General features: G+C 34.4%; 1 protein-coding gene across 3 annotated transcripts in view; it reads right to left on the bottom strand.

Moving 5' to 3' along the window:
• PHIP (pleckstrin homology domain interacting protein) overlaps positions 1-17,576 on the bottom strand; it is a 132,104-nt gene that overhangs the window by 87,988 nt on the left and 26,540 nt on the right. For all 3 annotated transcript variants that reach the window (XM_058566741.1, XM_058566742.1, XM_058566744.1), the window contains one exon: positions 10,738-10,898. In XM_058566741.1, the coding sequence (XP_058422724.1) occupies positions 10,738-10,898 (161 nt within the window). The remainder of the gene's footprint in view (positions 1-10,737; positions 10,899-17,576) is intronic.

Below are 17,576 nucleotides of genomic sequence, written 5' to 3'. Positions count from 1 at the left end.
TTAGACAAATTTTAAAAGAACAACACTATGCATATTTTCCCCCTGTGTGTGTATTATCCCAATTAACGTTTCTTTTCCTCCACTAAATTGCAGGAGAGAAATCTTTGATTGCTCTTTCAGGAAAATCCCTCTTCACTATCCTCTTCCATGACCTACAGAGTAGTGTACTGTCCCCACACTCATCTCTGCTCTGCAGAATTTCAAACAGAACTCTGAAGCATCCTCAAGCAATTTCTATTTCATGTGTCATTACTCGTGATCATTAATTTATTTTTATGAGAACGTGAAACTAAAGATGATCTGACACATTCAACTAAGTTTTTTCAAATGACTATCAGAAATATAAATACAAATAAATAATTGAAGGGCCGGCCCGGTGGCGCAAGCGGTTAAGTGCGCGCGCTCCGCTGCGGCGGCCCGGGGTTCGCTGGTTCGGATCCCGGGCGCGCACCGACGCACTGCTTGGTAAGCCATGCTGTGGCGGCGTCCCATATAAAGTGGAGGAAGATAGGCACCGATGTTAGCCCAGGGCCGTCTTCCTCAGCAAAAAAAAGAGGAGGATTGGCGGATGTTAGCTCAGGGCTGATCTCCTCACAAAAAAAAAAAAAAAAAAAAAAAGAGTAAAAAAAAAAAAATAAATAAATAATTGAAAAGGACTGCAAATGAGAAGAAAAATTTACTGGGAAAACATTTTTAAAAGCACTATAAATATGTTTAAATTGAATGTGGAAGAATAAATTAAAAATTGATAAAATTATTCTTTAAAAAAAAAGACTAAAACGTAGGGCATAATTTGAACAAACTTTCTTTCCACAAGCCTACCTCAAATGTAAGTAAGGTCAATAATAAACAAAAAAGTAGGACATTATAGTCTTTCAATCAAAATGTTAAAAAAGCGTTATGGACATTAAAATAAAAGCAATGTTATATAAATGATAAAAGGGATGAGATCAACAACATAGGCATGGGGGTTAGCCTTGGCTAGGAGAGATATCAAGGCCTCTAAGATGTATGAAGAAGAAACAGGTATGGTAGAAATAACAATTTTAAAGTAAACAGCAAAGAAATTAGATGATTCTAATCTTGGCAAGTAAAACAAATATCTAAAAGGAGAAAAGAAGGAAACAAAAGAAGAAACCAAAAAAAGTGAAGAAAGGTTGGAAATACGATGGAATAAGAACACATAAGAAACAAGGAAAAAAAAATCTGTAAACAAAGTGAAAGTCTTGCTAAAATTAGATAGCCTGATTTTAGACAAATCTCAACTGACAAGTTTTTCAGCAAAGCTCCAATGCCTAGGGGAAAACAAAGTAGTCATTTCTTTCCAACACCATCTAGATGTTGCTGCTAGGACTGGGGAGTGGCAACAGGAGAAAACCTGGGAGTATAAAGTATAAGTAGAAATAAGAAATTAAGCTGGAAAGGCTTTATGTGAGGACAATAACAGAGGGTTTTAAATGCCTGTTAAGGAGTCTGGATTTGATCTAGTGACGTAGCTACTGAAGAATTTTAAGCAGACAAGGCACGTTCACTATAATATTGTAGTCACAATGAGTTTTAAGAAATCCATGAGCTAGGTGCAAAATCAAAAATGGTTTTTTTGGAATTCATTTTTAAATCAAATTAAAACATTAAGCTATTGTTTAGTGCCAAGCAAACATAATATAGCAGTGGATCACTAGTTTCACTTTTCAACAGTCATGCGCTACATAATGACATTTCAGTCAACAATGGACAACATATGCAATGGTGGTCTCATAAGATTTGTACCATACAGCCTATGTGTGTAGTAGGCTATACCATCTAGATTTGTGTAAGTACACTCTACGTTGTTCGCACGATGAAATCACCTTATGATGCATTTCTCAGAACATATATATCCCCATTGTTAAGCGACATATAACTATAATGTAAAATTGTCATAATTACTGTGAAAGAGTGCTCATTAATATGTTACTATTTGCCTGTTCGTGTCAAACCCAGCATAAACTGAAAAATATCACAACAAAAAAGAATGTGTAGCTTTAGCTTACTTAAATCTCCAAACAAAACGTGACACCAAATTTACACTTTTTTTTATGTCAAGGCATCCTGTCAACGCAAAGATAAAAGCCAAGGAAGCTGAAAAAGTACCTTATCTCTATCCTAAAAAAACAACAGTATAGATATTATTTGTGAAAAGGTCTGGTAAGAAAGAGTGGGACTTGAACAAAACTGAGATTTGCATAAGCATAAGAATTTAGCTTGAAGGACACTATAAATTTGCTTATTCCACCACCACACCTAAAGAAGCCACGCACACAATAAAACCACGTACACCTTTAAAACAATCTGCTCTGTAGGCTCAGGACAGAGGAAAAAAACTGCATCAGACATTTACTCCAGGATCATTGTTATTTCTTTTAATACTTTTAAGTAGACAATGGTAATAGTGGCACGAATGACCCTTCCTTCCAGCATGCAACTGTATCTCATACACTGAGAGTAATTTCTATTTTTTTTGTCTATCCAAAAAAGTTCCCATATTTTTTAATCCCTTTTGGAAACTGTAAAGTTTCTTCAAAATAAAAAGTTTGTTTGAGAGGCAAAATCCAAATAAATAAAAACAAATACTGACACTGATAAAGCCTAGGCATTGTCTGGTACACACACCAAGCCTAGGCTTTGGTATTCTGGTAAAGGAAAGTTCCACAGGTCTCTGAACTAAAGCAGAACATAAAGCTTATACCCCCCTAAACTTAATAGCTTCTAGAAGGCAAGTTTTAAAGGGCTTAACTGAACTATTTATAAACTAAAAGCTAGAAGATGAGAGGTGACAACTATGTGAACTCTTCGACGATGAAGAAAGTTCTTTACAGGATGGAGCAGTAAATGACAAAGAATGGTTGACTCCTCCAAGCATAAACCTGCATCCATCTGGAAATAGTACAGCAGTTACTTCTGCTCAGATAACCTTAAAATTAAAAAGAAGATCTGTCAGCCTTTCCCTGCTAAAAGAGAAGCATCAATCGTGCAGACCAACCAAAGATTACTACTTGGACATGAAAATAAAAAATTATGTGATTTTTAAACTTATCTTGGAGAATTTGGCACTCCTTGGCGAAACCAACAAAGAGAATTCTAATTCCTCTTGCTACTACACTACATAGCTTTATGAGTCAGATTTCACCTCTTGATGCCATCAGAACAAACAGAATTAAATGTTAAACACATCAGGTATATTGTCAATGTATACTACAATGCCATTTTTTTTGTTCAAGCTAAAAAGCTGTTCTTTAGACAGCTAAAAATTGCTTATAGTCTAAATTTAGCTCAATGTTTTTTAAGGAAGAGGTCCTTAATTTTCTTTCTTATCAATCTATCGGACCTCTATTTCATTTCCCTTACAAATTACCCTAAACTTTAGTGTCCATCATTTCAACACGTGTCCAATTTTCTCACTCCCTTGTCCACCTAAACCACCAATGACTAACCTGGTATCAATCTCATGATCACTTGCCCCGATCCTGCTCCCAGGATGCCAAGCACCATTATGGAAAGAAAGATAAGCATACTAAATCTGCAAAACTGCAAATTCATGAACCCTCTATTTATTCAGGAGGGAGGCTAAGGCTAATCAGCCATCATTTTCTTCTCCCTAACTGGTCCCTATTCATCATTCTTTTCTTGTTACCAGGCTTTATCACTCACCTCCAGAACCAAGTCTCTTTCCCTAACGAAGACTTATCAGACAAAATATTTCACACTGAAAAGTAGAATCTGTTCATTGTGAACTTAATTAACTATCTTTTTAAATAGTCTAAGTAAACTCTTTATATACCATCTTCATCTATTTATTCATCTATCTATCCTCCTTAAAGACCACTACATATGAATTATCTTCTCTCATATCTTTAAGTCTGCTCTCCTAGCTCCCTCTCTTTGACCCACAGCTTTCCAAAAATTTATCTTCCTAGAAATTACCATACTCTAGCTCTCCTTTCCATTACTACCAAACTAATTTCAAACTTCGAGTTAAGACTAGTACCAATGTCTTCCATATCTCCATCACCCAGATTCATCAACTATTAACAATTCACTCCATTTGCTCCATCACCACCCTTCTTTCCTTCGTTTCTCTCCATATGACACACACACACCCCTCCCCCGATTACCATCAGTCTTTTTCTGCACCATTTAAGAGCAGCCTGCAAACTTGATACCCCATCACTTCTAAATATCCCAGTGTGTATTTCACTAAAACAAGGACACTCATCTATGTAAGTTTGGAAATCAGTACTGATAAAACTGCTTATCTAACCCAAAGGCCCCACTCAAATTTTGTCAACTATCCTGACAACATTTCCTTCCCTTCTGGGCCCAGGAACCCATATAGCAACACATGTTACATTTCAGTTATATTGTCTCTTCAGTCTCCTTCAATCTGGAACACTTCCTCAGACTTTCTCTTTGTTTTACGTCTTCAGAAATTCTTAAAGTAGGATGACCCTGAACCTCAGTCTGTCTAAAGTTTCTTTATGACCAGACCCAGGTCATATTGTCTTGGCAGGAATCCCACAGACAAGATGCTGTGTTTTTCTCAGTGCACCACTTCAGAGGACACGTCAACCCAACCTTCGTCATATTAGTGCTTCCAGGGTTTCTCCCCTGTAAAGGTATAATTTATCCTTTTTAATAGATCAGTATCTTGTGGGAACATACTGCGAGATTATGCCAAAATCTTCAAACCAAGATCCTCTACCAGTCTTAGCCTCCATTGATGACCTACAAATGAATCAACTACCACTATGATGGTGGGCAAACCATCATTCTTTCTACAATTATCAGTTAGTATTCTACTGTAAAGAGTTTTCTCTTCTCTCTCACTTATTCATTTACTTATTTAAATCAGTATAGAGTCATGGATTCCTATTTTAGTCAATGGTAATAAACAAGACAGTCAACATCCCTGTCTGTCCTCATGGAGCTTCTAAGAAGATACAATAAAACCCAAATTTTAAAAATAAGAATTTTGAACAGTGATACATATCATAAGAAAAATATAGTAAAGTAATAGGACAGACAATGGTAGAGTAAGGAGGGGAAAGCTAGTCAAGGAAGACTCTCCAAGAAAGTGGTGTTTGAACAGAGAACTGCTAATAAAGGAATCAGCCACAGGAGTATTTTGGAGAAGACAATTCCAGGCAAAGAGAACAGCTAGTACAAAGGCTCTAAGCCATAAATGAGCGTTGCAAGTTTGAAGTACAGAAAAATACCAGTATAAATGAAGCACAGTAGAAGAAGGGAATTTGTCTTACAGACATTTGTATATATCTCCTCTAATACCATCTAAGTTTCTTGCAAGAAAGGACATTATTCATTTTTATATCTCTAATTGGTTGATTCATTTATAATTTGTTGGATGCTACTGTATGCACTAGATACTCTGTAAGGCACTACAGATCCAAAAAGGTTTAAAAAGTCTTTGCTATTAAGAAGTTCACAATTTAAGAGACACATCTAAACAAATTCATTGCAACACAGTAGGAAAATACAAGGTAAGTATCAAGTTTAGTGACAGTACTTCATATTCAGAAAATAGCCCATCTTTTTTAATTGTCAAGCTTTCTGCAAGATTAGCCTACATTAAGTCTCTTCAGTTTTTCAATTCCTAATCCCACCTCAGTGCACTGCAATCTCACTCCTAACCCAAATATTAAAATAAAAGTTTGTCAAGGTCATTAATGACCTTGCCAAATCTAAAAGACGCTTTCAGTTCTAATTTTACTTCAGTGAAATACTAATTCTTCGACTTTTAAGACATCACTTCTTTCTTTATTCTTCTCTGGCCTCTCAGTCTCAACTATTGACTCCTCTCCTTTTCTTTCGTCTGCTTTAAAAGCTGAAGTTTCAGCCTACTTATGTTACATACATATGAGGTAATATAATGAATTTCCATATTCAATGATTCTCAAGCTGAATCTTCTAGCCTACATCTCTCTCCTGAGCTGCCACTGCCTGTTGAGCATTTCTATTTGGCTATCCGCATAAGTATCTCAAATTCAACATGTCCCACCTTCACAAACTTCTCAACTTAAATCCCTACCACAGTAAACGACAGGACTTTCTAAGCAGTCACACAAGTTAAAAACATGTCATTCCATCCTCTTCCCTCCCAATTCCTCCCTACATTCAAATGAATCTCTTATATCCTAGAGATTCTATTTTTAATCTGTTAATTCCATTCCTACTTCCACTGCAACTCTGTTCAAACCCTGATGACTTTTTTCATGGGTCATGCCAGAACCTTTTCACCAACTCCTCTGTATACAGAATTAGTTTCAATTCATCCTCTAGAATAAGGCCACAGGTATCATTAATGAGAAATTCTACTGACTATTCTGTCTAAACCTGTCATTTTCTCTCCATTGCCTTCAGGAAAGAAATCCACTCCTTCATATGTCACAAAAGGATTTTGATGCATCTCTAGCTCTTGCTTAATGATGAACCATATTTATTCTTTGCCATACCCAATAATACACAATTGCAGGTTACAGTCTCCCAAAGTTTGTATGCCTTTCCCAAGTCTGAAACTGCCAGCTCAACTCAGCTGAGCTGTCACTTCTCTATTAAGTTTCCCTTACTATCTCCTACCACACACTGGATTAGGTACAGCTCTCCTGTGATATCTCAGTATCTTGTGCAGCCTCTCTCAAGCTTCTTATCACATTGTATCAATATTGTCTGTTGACCATCTGTGAACTCTCCAGGGACAGATACTGTGTCTTTCATTTCTATATCCTAAGTGTTTAGAACAGTGTCTGGCTCCTAAAAGACTGAAGTTCACTAAAGGAATGCATAAACTCAGTCTTTATTGTAATCTACTGCATTTATGGAAATATTTTATGCTCTTTTGCCTTAATTTGAAAAGACAGATACATTTTGTTTCTGAACAAGGGGGGAAACATCTTTTTACATGGTCCTCAGTATACTCTTATAGTGAATGGCTTACTCCCGAGAGAATTCATTAACTCTGCTCTTCTTTGGTAAGTATTATTTGAGGCAATTATTCTGAAACCAAGTAAAAAAATAAACAACTAAGAATTAGGAAGCAACTCTGACTTGGTAATTATGCCATCTCCCTCCCTCGATTCTTCTCATTATTCCACTGGGAAACATCCATTACTAAAATATCCTAGTACAAAATACTGGTAAATTTTCCTAATATAGAATTTCACTTATCAGTTACAATAATTTCAGTTTAAATCTTGTATAGCACTTATAAATAAGGTTGTAGTTGGGTAAGAAGACAAAACAGATAAAATTTATTTAAATCTATCTAGAAAATTAGTGGCGGCAGGTAAAACTTGATGACAGCTTATTGTTTATCTTGTTCTATACCAATTATACGCATTATTTCATGCAATCCCACAAAAATCCTGTGGGGCTGCTCCTATTATTTATTCCTCTCCCTCTTTTTTTTAAGAGATGAGAAAATGGAGATTTAAGGGGCGAGGTCATCTGTCCAAGCTGCACTGCTAGGAAGCAGTAAAGCTGTGCGTTGTTCTAAGAGCTCCCTGATGCCAAAGCTCAGGCTTCTAACCACAGTGCTATCTAGACTGCCTCCTAGCTGTGCCTACTCAGAAAGGACTCAAGAGAATGAGAAAAAGAGAACTGGAAAAAGCTTTCAAATCTATCTACACAAGAACGTTGGTGATAAATGTGCAAGGTCTTAGGATACCAAAGACATACAAAAAGAAATACTGGTTAGTCTATTACTGAACTGTTATTCCTCTTAATGACAACAGTGTCCTCTCTCACAGGAATCTTTCATTGGTCAATCAAGATTTACTATCCTAAAGCCTTATCCTATCATTTTTCCAGATGATTTTCAAAGCATTCATTAGTCAGTGCGTTCCATTAGGCTAGTGTGTTCCAGTGGAATGAGGGAACACCCAGTAGCCATCTCACTTGATGAAGTAATATGAACAGTGAACACATTTGTACTCTACTGCCACTTGAGGTGATAATCATAAAAATACAAGGAAATTTTAAATAACGGTGCCTTCATATCTTTGCATTTCTTATCACAAGGTAACATTTTGGAATCTGTAACTTCAAATCACCAGAAAAAAATTACAAATGAGACTATAAGTTTGGCACAACTAGCAAACTATACTACATACGTAGTACACATCAACATTTTTAGACTCTTGGTAAGACCATCTAAAATAATACAGTGATGATGTTCTTCCCTTTATTTACGCATCTTCAACTAAAGGAAAATAACTGAAAACAGCTTCCTCTTCACACATCATTCCTGTTCCCCAAATCAAATGCTCTTAAAAGCAGAAATTAAATGTCTAGAACAGGCACTAAAAATTTTTTCCATACAGGGCCAGATAATAATTATCTTAGATTTTTCAGTCATAACTACTCAACTCTGCCAGTCTCTGTCCTAACTATTCAAATCTGCTGTTGTAGGACAAAAGCAACCATCGACAACACGTAAATCACTGAGCACACCTGTGTTTGAATAAAATCATATCTACAAACACGAGTGGCAGGCTGGACTTGACCCCCCAGTAGTGGCTTGCTAAGCCCTGGTCAGAGCGCTGCTCTTCCAACTCTTTCCATACCACTCCACTAACCTCATGTGATAGCAACAGCACACTATCTCAGTCCATTTTCCCTCAAAAATTCTCGGAGATTATATATCTAATTCAAATCAAAACACACACAATGCTCCATAAAACAACAAACAAATGCTTATCATCCCTATCATCCCATATCAAGAAAGAATTCTCACAAGGTACTTTTTGTTAGTGCCATGGAGTTGATTCCAACACCTAGTAACACCGTGGACAGCAGAGCAGAACCTTGTCTGGTCTTTTTGCGCCATCCTCTCACCTTCCAGCACTGTATCAGACATTGCTCCACTGCTATTCACAGAGTTTCATGGCCCATTTTTTCGGAAGTGGGTGGCCACATCCTTCTTCCTAGTCTGTCTTAGCCTGGAAGCTTCCCTGAAACTTGTCCACCATGAGTGACCCTCTGGTATTTGAAATACTGGTGGCATAGCTTTCAGCATTACAGTAACACACAGCCACCACAGTATGACAACCGACAGATGAGTGGTGTGGTTCCCTAACCGGGAAAATGAACCTGGGCGCAGTAGTGAGAGCGCCCAATCAACCACTAGACTGTCAGTGCAGGTGCACAAGGTACTTGAACATCAAAAATTAAGTAAGAAGTTATATATTTTTTAGAATCCCAACGCAATGGCATAAGTTTATACTCACCAAAACGAAGTACAAACACAATATAATGCTTCTTTCTCATTGTTTCAGTTTACTATTTTCAAAAGAATTCTTTGAAACATTAGAAATGCCAAATTTACTTTATGTTTTGAGAGGTGAATTTAAACTAGTATATTGAACTTGAAAAAGCTAAATGTAATTTTCCATTACCATTTGAGAGCAAATTATTATTGCAGGTATATCAAGCACTTTAGCACATACAGAGATACCTGTTCTCCACTCTGAAAATAATAACCTCTGTCAGTAAATTTAGAAAATTTCACTTTTATTTTGTATCACAGAGAATGGAGATAAAAGAGAAGGTGAAAGGGGAGAATACTGATGTAGAAAATGATCTACAAATGCCTAGAAGTGGGTTAGAGCCAGGGAAAAGATATGTATGAAAATCCTTTCCCATTTCCTGTTTAGCTGTTTTACAGATGACTGGGTGTATGGATAGAGGAGTAGATATAAATAAACCTCAGTTTACAAGCATATTTACTTAAATGAGAAATCTATAACTGTCGAGACTATATAACATTCACAGCTGCTCTCTTCCAGGACAAGGATAGGAATTTCCACTTTAACTCCTATTTCCCACATTTTTATTTCAAAGGAAATTAAGGACCTTGTAAAGGAGTGCATACCTTCAGGCCACAGGGTAGTATTTGATTATAAGTACAACCATGATAGTGTAGTAACTATTACCCTCAGTGGATGTAAGAGTTAAGGTACCTAAAAATAAATTGAAATATTTCCAAAAGTAATTTTCTCACTTAAGATGAAAAACTCTGCTTTTCTCTATTCAAGTTAAAATAAAACAGTAACAAATAAATAAATCCAAAGATTTATTTGAATACAACATCAGATACACTAAGGAATGAGGTGTTAAGGATAAAAGGTAATAAGCAAAGAATGTTAGATATGCTCAAAGTTTTTTCTATCACTCTTTTAAGGGAAATTTCCCATAGACAAACAAGCGGTTTTCTACTGATAATATAAAGAAATACATTTAATAATCGCCTTCAATTTGCTTAACACACTTTGGAAATGCCCTGGGTTTAGAATTAAAATTATTGTAAGACATCTTATAAAATGTCAAACTGCATATTTGATATAATACTAGGAATTACACTTATCCATATGTAGGACCATAATATAGCTGTGACTGTGCTACAACACGTCTTTCAGGAACTTTCCAAACCTGGATAAAGTCTGAGTTTAAGTAAAATCTTCTGATATGGTAAGCTAAACTACCTGAATTTCCAGTTTTTCATTAAAAGAAAAAACAAAGGTTTTATTTCAAGTTCAAACATAAGCAATGTTTCTTCAATTCCATATATGAATTAAGATAACACTTTAAGTATAAAGTAATTCAAAAATTTAAGTAATTTAAAATAATTTATTTACTTAAAAAATTTAATCAAAAAAAATTTAAAATACTTTAAAAATTACTTACAGTAAATATCCGTCTACCAGTTCGATCAAAAGTTACACAGTACACAGATGACAAATGTCCAAGAATTCGTTTATGCATTTTCATGTGCTGATATACTGCAGTTGGAACAAGTCGCTCAAGCCTGTATTTCCCATTCAGCTTCCTTGAAAACAAAGTATCCGCTACCAAGGAAAAGGGGGAAAATAAGCATAATTCAGAAATTAATTTTCTCACCATCTTTTAAGAATTCACATATTCTAATTTTTCATATTTGGTAAAAACAAAGATGTTGTCTAATGTATATGGCTCCTACTTAAAAGTTTCCAAAACAGTTAATCCTCATTATACAAACAAGCAAATTCAGTTAAATGACCTGTCTAAAGTCACAAAGTTAAGTTGGGCACGAAGCTTGGTTAAAATTCAGACTTCTTTACTCTCTGGCTAATGCTCTTTAAAAACCACAATCATTTTTATTTGATATAATTTCTAAAAAAGGCCCCTATAAGTTTTCTTACAAAAGCAGTTAAAAATTGGATCCAGTAATTTTTACTTTTCATCAACGAGCAATTCTTGAACACTAAATTTGATGCCAAACGATGTTTTCAAAAACTCTGCAACAAATGAAGACGGAGTAATAATTCAATGCATTATTTAAAAAAAAAATTAAACCAGGGATCTTGCCAAACACCTGTATAATGTTTCCTTCTCTAGGACCTATTAGCTCTTTTTTTTTAACTCATCCATTTTAACCATCTTTCAAGATATGACTGAAATTTATCTTCTGCCCCAAAGCCTGCTGTGCTGACTCTAGCACAAAATGTTCTCTTCCATCTAAATTTCTACTGCATTATTTTCTATTCTGATAAGTATGGACAAAGAAGGTGCTCAATAAATATATGCTGACTGATCTGCAGGCACATTATTCACCTATAGATTACCTTTTAATATGAGGCTTTTTTTTTTTTTTTTTTTTTACTGTGACTGCCATCTACATTGGATAGTAAGCACTACAGTTTCTCACTTGAACTTAGTCCTAAAGAAAATTAACCATATATACAAAATACTATTTAACCTAGATTTAGAGCCTAGCAATTATGCCCTAAGTTGATGAAATATAAATATCTCAGGTGTACTGTCAAGAATATCAGTATTTATTATTTTACTCACACACAATAAATGTTTGGCTCACACTATACTTGAAAGCAAAAAAAAAAATCTTGGGGACTAGCAAGGAGATACACAGAAGAATGCTTCGCAGGTTCTAAAGTAATAATATTTCAAAGAATAATTACATAATGCTTATATGTTCTTTTACTACATCAATCATTTTATATTCTAATAGAGTACATCTCTTGCTATTAGGATATAAGTTCAACATCTGGGAATATCTAAGACAAGCTTAGACAGTTGTAAATTCGCATATTCAGGCTTGAACAGTGATTCACTAAGTTTCTAATAAGGCCTGATACATTTTTCCTTATGCACAGAAATGGCCTCGTAAAAGACATCCTCCAGTGCTTTGGTTCCAAACCAATTTAGAGCAAGAAGCACACAAAACCACAGACATTAACTGTCCTGCCAAATAAGAACTCAAATGATCTTGTCCAAACACTAAGGATCAATGACATCTCAGACTCACCTGTCTGTTCTGTAAGAAAAAAGTGATGACATATAACACAAACTCTGACAGTGTTGCCAAAACGTAGTTTAATTCTTTCCATCCAAAATTTACAAAATTCTCAAAATGTCAAATTTTATTAAATAAATATTTTAATAACACTGTTCAGGTATAAAAATGATTGTTGGAGATAATTACAATATCAAAACTATTATTTTAGTGATGATCAAGTACTTGTATATCATGTTAGAATTTTTTTAAATGAATTTGTTATAAAGACCATTTAAAAATCAGAGTTGATGAGGTATTTTCTAAGCAAAAAATACTCCCCTTAAGTAAAGAGAAAAAAGGAAATGTCACTGCTCTCTTAAAGATAGTGTTTACTGAATCTCTGCCTAAACTAGGATTAAATCTTTACTTTCATTTTGGGAAATCAACTGAAAAAAAAATATCTCTTTCAAAAAGTTACTTTACAGTTCAACTTTTCAAATAAAACATCCCAGAAACATAAAATTAAGTGAAACATATTTATAGTAAAAACTATATTCCACACTACCCTTTGTTATGCTTGGCTACCAATTAACTATTGAATACCTATACTATGACTGTATCCTAAGGGAGAAGGTACCTAGCACAGTCCTTGCTCTCAACCAAATTACAAACTTGTGCAACAGTACTAAAAAATATGACTACAGACAAGAAGAGTGCGTCTAGTTCCCAGGTAATAAGTTGGTAGTTCAAACTTGATACAGAGTGTCAGAGAAGAAAATATTAACTATAGTTCAATAGTTGAAATTCAACTGAGAAGGCTGAATTTGAAGAAGGCCTGACCAGATCGAATAGGTAGAGAATTTTTACAAAGGCAGAGAGGAGGATGTTTTAGGACTCCCATTCAACAAACTCACATTTTCTTTTACTATATCATTTGCATGTCTATCTCCTCTACCAGATCTTAAGTATTTTAAGGACAAAAATTCTGTCTTATTCATATTTCCCCACAACTGAGTATAGAGTCTTTAAAATAAAAAAGTATATAAATGAAAATTAGTTAATAATAAGATACACAGGATGGTACAATTTAATTTATAGTTTTATGGCAGAAAGGCAAATGGCAATTATTCACTTTGTAAAGAAACTGTTAATAGACTAATTAGATTTTTGAGTAAAAAGGAAATGTCTCTTAGATTATAGGAACTCCTTAAATTTTATTAAACTAGAACATCAATTTTTAAAACGAGCATGGTTAAACAGATATAAGAGGTCACAAAGGAATAAGTTCTTTATATGACATTATTATAGTTTTAACCTTAAGTCAAGCTGCAAATACGTGCAAATACGACTTTGGTTTAAAAGTACCTTTATTTTCATAAGAATGGTGATGGGAAATATCCTTAAATTAAGCCTGCCAAAGCAAATCTCCATCTTTTTCACTTGGCAAATTCTTTCTTACCCTCCAGGGCCAGTTAAAATGTCACCTTCTCTAGTAAGACTGTAGTAAATTTCAAAAGTAACCTAACCCTTCACCTTGTAACATCACTCCTCTGCTCAAAACTGCAATATTCTTCATTTCATTCAGAATAAACAACAAATTCCTTACATATTAGCCTATCAAGGCCCTGCATAATCTTGTCTCCCATTAACTCTCTGACCTCACACACTACTTCTCTCCCCCTTACTTGGTCTGCTCCAGCCACTCTAATCTCCTCTACTCTTTCAACACATCAGGTATGCTCTTAATTTAGGATCTTTGCATTGGCTGTTCCCTCTGGCTAGAATAGTCCACATAAAGCTAATTCCTGACCTCCCTCAACTCTTTTCTCAGATGTCTGTCACTTCTCAATGAGGCCTAACCTGATCAGCTCATTGAAAATCACAACCCATTCCCTACTACCACCCATAACTTTTTATCCAACTCTATGTAGCTCTAAATTTGTTCTTTTTCCATCACTTATCACCTGATGCCATACAACTGCTTATTACATTCACTGTTCATTTCTCACTGCCCCCACTACAACATAACAAACTCCATATCGACAGGATTTTTTTGTCTATTTTGTTCTTTGATTAGCCTAAGACCTGACAATGGTGGCTGACACTTAGTAGATGACATATTGATATGGTGATATGATATTGGTGAATTTATTGAATAAATTACACATTAATAAAACAACAAAGTCTAAGAATAAAACAAAAATGGAGGATATCTTGATCAGACAGTTTACAGAACCAAAATATCTCTAAATAGTTCTTCATTTCAAATGCCCTGGCTAAATGGATTTAATTTAGAGGGAAAGAGAGAAGTAAACATATTTTCTCAATTTTCTGAGACATCAGTATTACCCATTTGAAATATCAGTCTCTTTAACATCTGAAGAGAGAAAAGGAACAAAATAGTGAAAAGTGTCATTTGTAGCAAATCATTCAGAACAGTCTTTAAAACAAAGTCTATGTGCACAGTTTACAAAACTACTTACTAGAGATAAACAAAAGGCCCACGATTTCTTAAAGCTAGATATAACTACATACATATCTAGCCAATAGGTTTTTATCCATTATTTCTCTAGGTACTAGGATGATAAATCAAATTCCCCACAAGTCACTTTTTTCCTAGTTCACACCTAGTTATTTTTCAAGAATTGATTTATTTCTCTAATCATAATACTAATGCGTACTCAGTGCAGAAAATAAGAACATGAGAGAAGAAAAATTCATAATTCTATCACCTAAAGCAATTATTTTTAAAATTTTGCACAGATTTCCCTAATAAACAGCATTTTAACAGCTATGCTATAGTCCTTAATGAAATAAGAGCTAGGCTTTAAGTTCAACAGACTTGTGTTCAAACTTGACATTGTAGAGACTTGAAACAAGTTTTTCTCCCTCAACTTCAATTTATCCAGTTATATTTCTAGAAACATTTTCCACAATATACTTGGCTTTCATATTATGCTGTTCTTTGACATCTCATGATTTCACAAATTTTACATAGTCAATTCTCTCAATATTTTTCCTTTCTTTTGTAATTTCTTCTACTGATTTAATATAAAGTCTTCCCACTAGCCAACAGCACAATAAATATCCACTTACATTTTCTTTTGCCTTTTTGTGGTTTAAATCTCACTCCAAACTCCTTAATATATGTGGAGTTTTAGTATACATTATGAGGTGAGTCTCTAAAGATATTTTTTCTCCCCCAAATCAACCACATTCGTTCCAGCCTTTTCATTTACTAATCTTTCTCTATCCCATTAAATTGTGATTAAATTATCTTATATATATTCTGTGTTAGGTCAGTGATGGCATGTCTATTTATATGTCAGTACCAAATTTTTAATTTTATAGTTAATCATGTTTTAATATTTATCCAGCTATTCTTCATTATGTGTCCATTTTAAAATGTCTTAGTTTTTATTATTTATTATCTAATTTGAGGATCACTGAAAAGTTGTTTTAAAAAATCAATTTGTTGGAAATGTAAGTTTAATTTCATTCACTTATAAACAACTGACATCTTTCTATCCAGGAATATGATGCTTTCTTCCTATAGCTAGGACCAAGATTTCAATGCAAATGATTTTAGAAAAAGATAAACATAAAAGCTATCTCAGTTTTTCTGACTATACAAATCTGTACCATTTGAACCAAGTTCATGGGAAATCTGTATATAAATCTGTACCATTTGAACTAAGTTTCATGGAGAAAAAATGGGTAGCTGCCAGAAAAAAGCATCTGCAATAACCTTAGTACTACATTTTTGAGGATATTAGGAAAATATACAATAAAATCTCTACAAATAAAGAATCGAAGCAGAAATACCATCACCTTCCTCTAAAATGTTTAGAATTTTTTCTCCCTCCGCTAAGTACTTTGTAAAATGGACAAGAACATATGGTGCAACTGCAATAAATTATCCAAGATCAAAATTAACCACTATTAAAAAAGATGAGTTGGGAAATAAATTAAAATTGCTATGAATTAACAAAAACGTAGACGTTAGTTTTTTTGTTGTTGTTTTTTAACTGTTGAGAACAATGTAACATGCTATACACTGTCTACTCCAATGTAGGAAAGCCACTCCCCCTTATCAATCAGAACTGGAGGGCCCCAGAACTAGTGCCTACAATTTCTGTCAGCTCATGAAAGCAAAGCCTTGCTGGCAGCATAATGAATGCAAGGAGAAGCGTGTGGCTGTAGATTCCAAAACCTGGAGAATCAATTTTTGTGACAGCAGAAGAATTAGAGGAAGCGGCAAAGAGAAGACTGAATCTATAACTCAGAAGGTATCTCAGTACAAGCTGGGCTCTCTCCTAATACAGAAAAAAGGGTACTCAGGTTAAGAAACAATATCAGAGTATTTTACCAGGTTATTTTAACAGATTTTTATTAAATTCATTTTTGTACTATATTTTGACTAATTTTATTCTGTGATTCTGGCTCAAGAAAACACTTGGAAAGCTCCCACAGTTTCTGTAAATAACATGCAAAAGTAGTTATAATTTATAATTAATAACCATATAAACAGTTCCTAAATTAAAGTACAAAAGGGAGTGAATTCTGAATAATCAATACCTAGGTTACATTTTAATCTCCAGGATCTGTGTTAATAAAGGCTTTCTAAATGTAAGATTAATAACTCATAACTATAAAACAAGAATTTGGAAACCTATAAAACTAAACTTGAGTAAACTACAAAGACAGTGATAAACATGTCAGCAAGACTACATGAAAACAAACTTCAAATTGATTTACCCCTTTAGTTGATAATTAGTTTTCCCAACAAAATAATACTATATCCATAACCAGGCACTCAGAGGGCAATCTCTATAGAAATGACCTTCCAAGTTCATTGCAAGTCCACAAAGTTGTCTAAATATGGTGTTGGTGATTTCAGAATTCCCATCAGATAAACGTACTGTGTGGTATAAGGTATCTGGTAAGGCATTAAATTACAAAAATTTTTATGTGTTTTAAAGAACCACAAAAATGTTCTAATGAAAAGGAGATATGATTATGGGGGCACAAAAAATAGCTACATTAATTCTCTAAAAGAGAAGTTATGCAAAGCCAAGAGTCAAATACCCTGAGAAAATGGCTATGAAGAGGAGAAAGTCACCAGGGCTTGGAGCTAGTGAGAGGTTCTTACCAGAAGGACTTCAAGAATCTGATGAGAGAAAAAGTCTTATCTGCTGCAATTAACAATGTGGATAAATGTCAAAATACAATATACAACGTAGGGAGAAAA

Source organism: Diceros bicornis, chromosome 23 (assembly GCF_020826845.1).
Source record: "Diceros bicornis minor isolate mBicDic1 chromosome 23, mDicBic1.mat.cur, whole genome shotgun sequence".
Taxonomy (NCBI): domain Eukaryota; kingdom Metazoa; phylum Chordata; class Mammalia; order Perissodactyla; family Rhinocerotidae; genus Diceros; species Diceros bicornis.
This window is presented reverse-complemented; position numbering and strand designations above follow the sequence as displayed.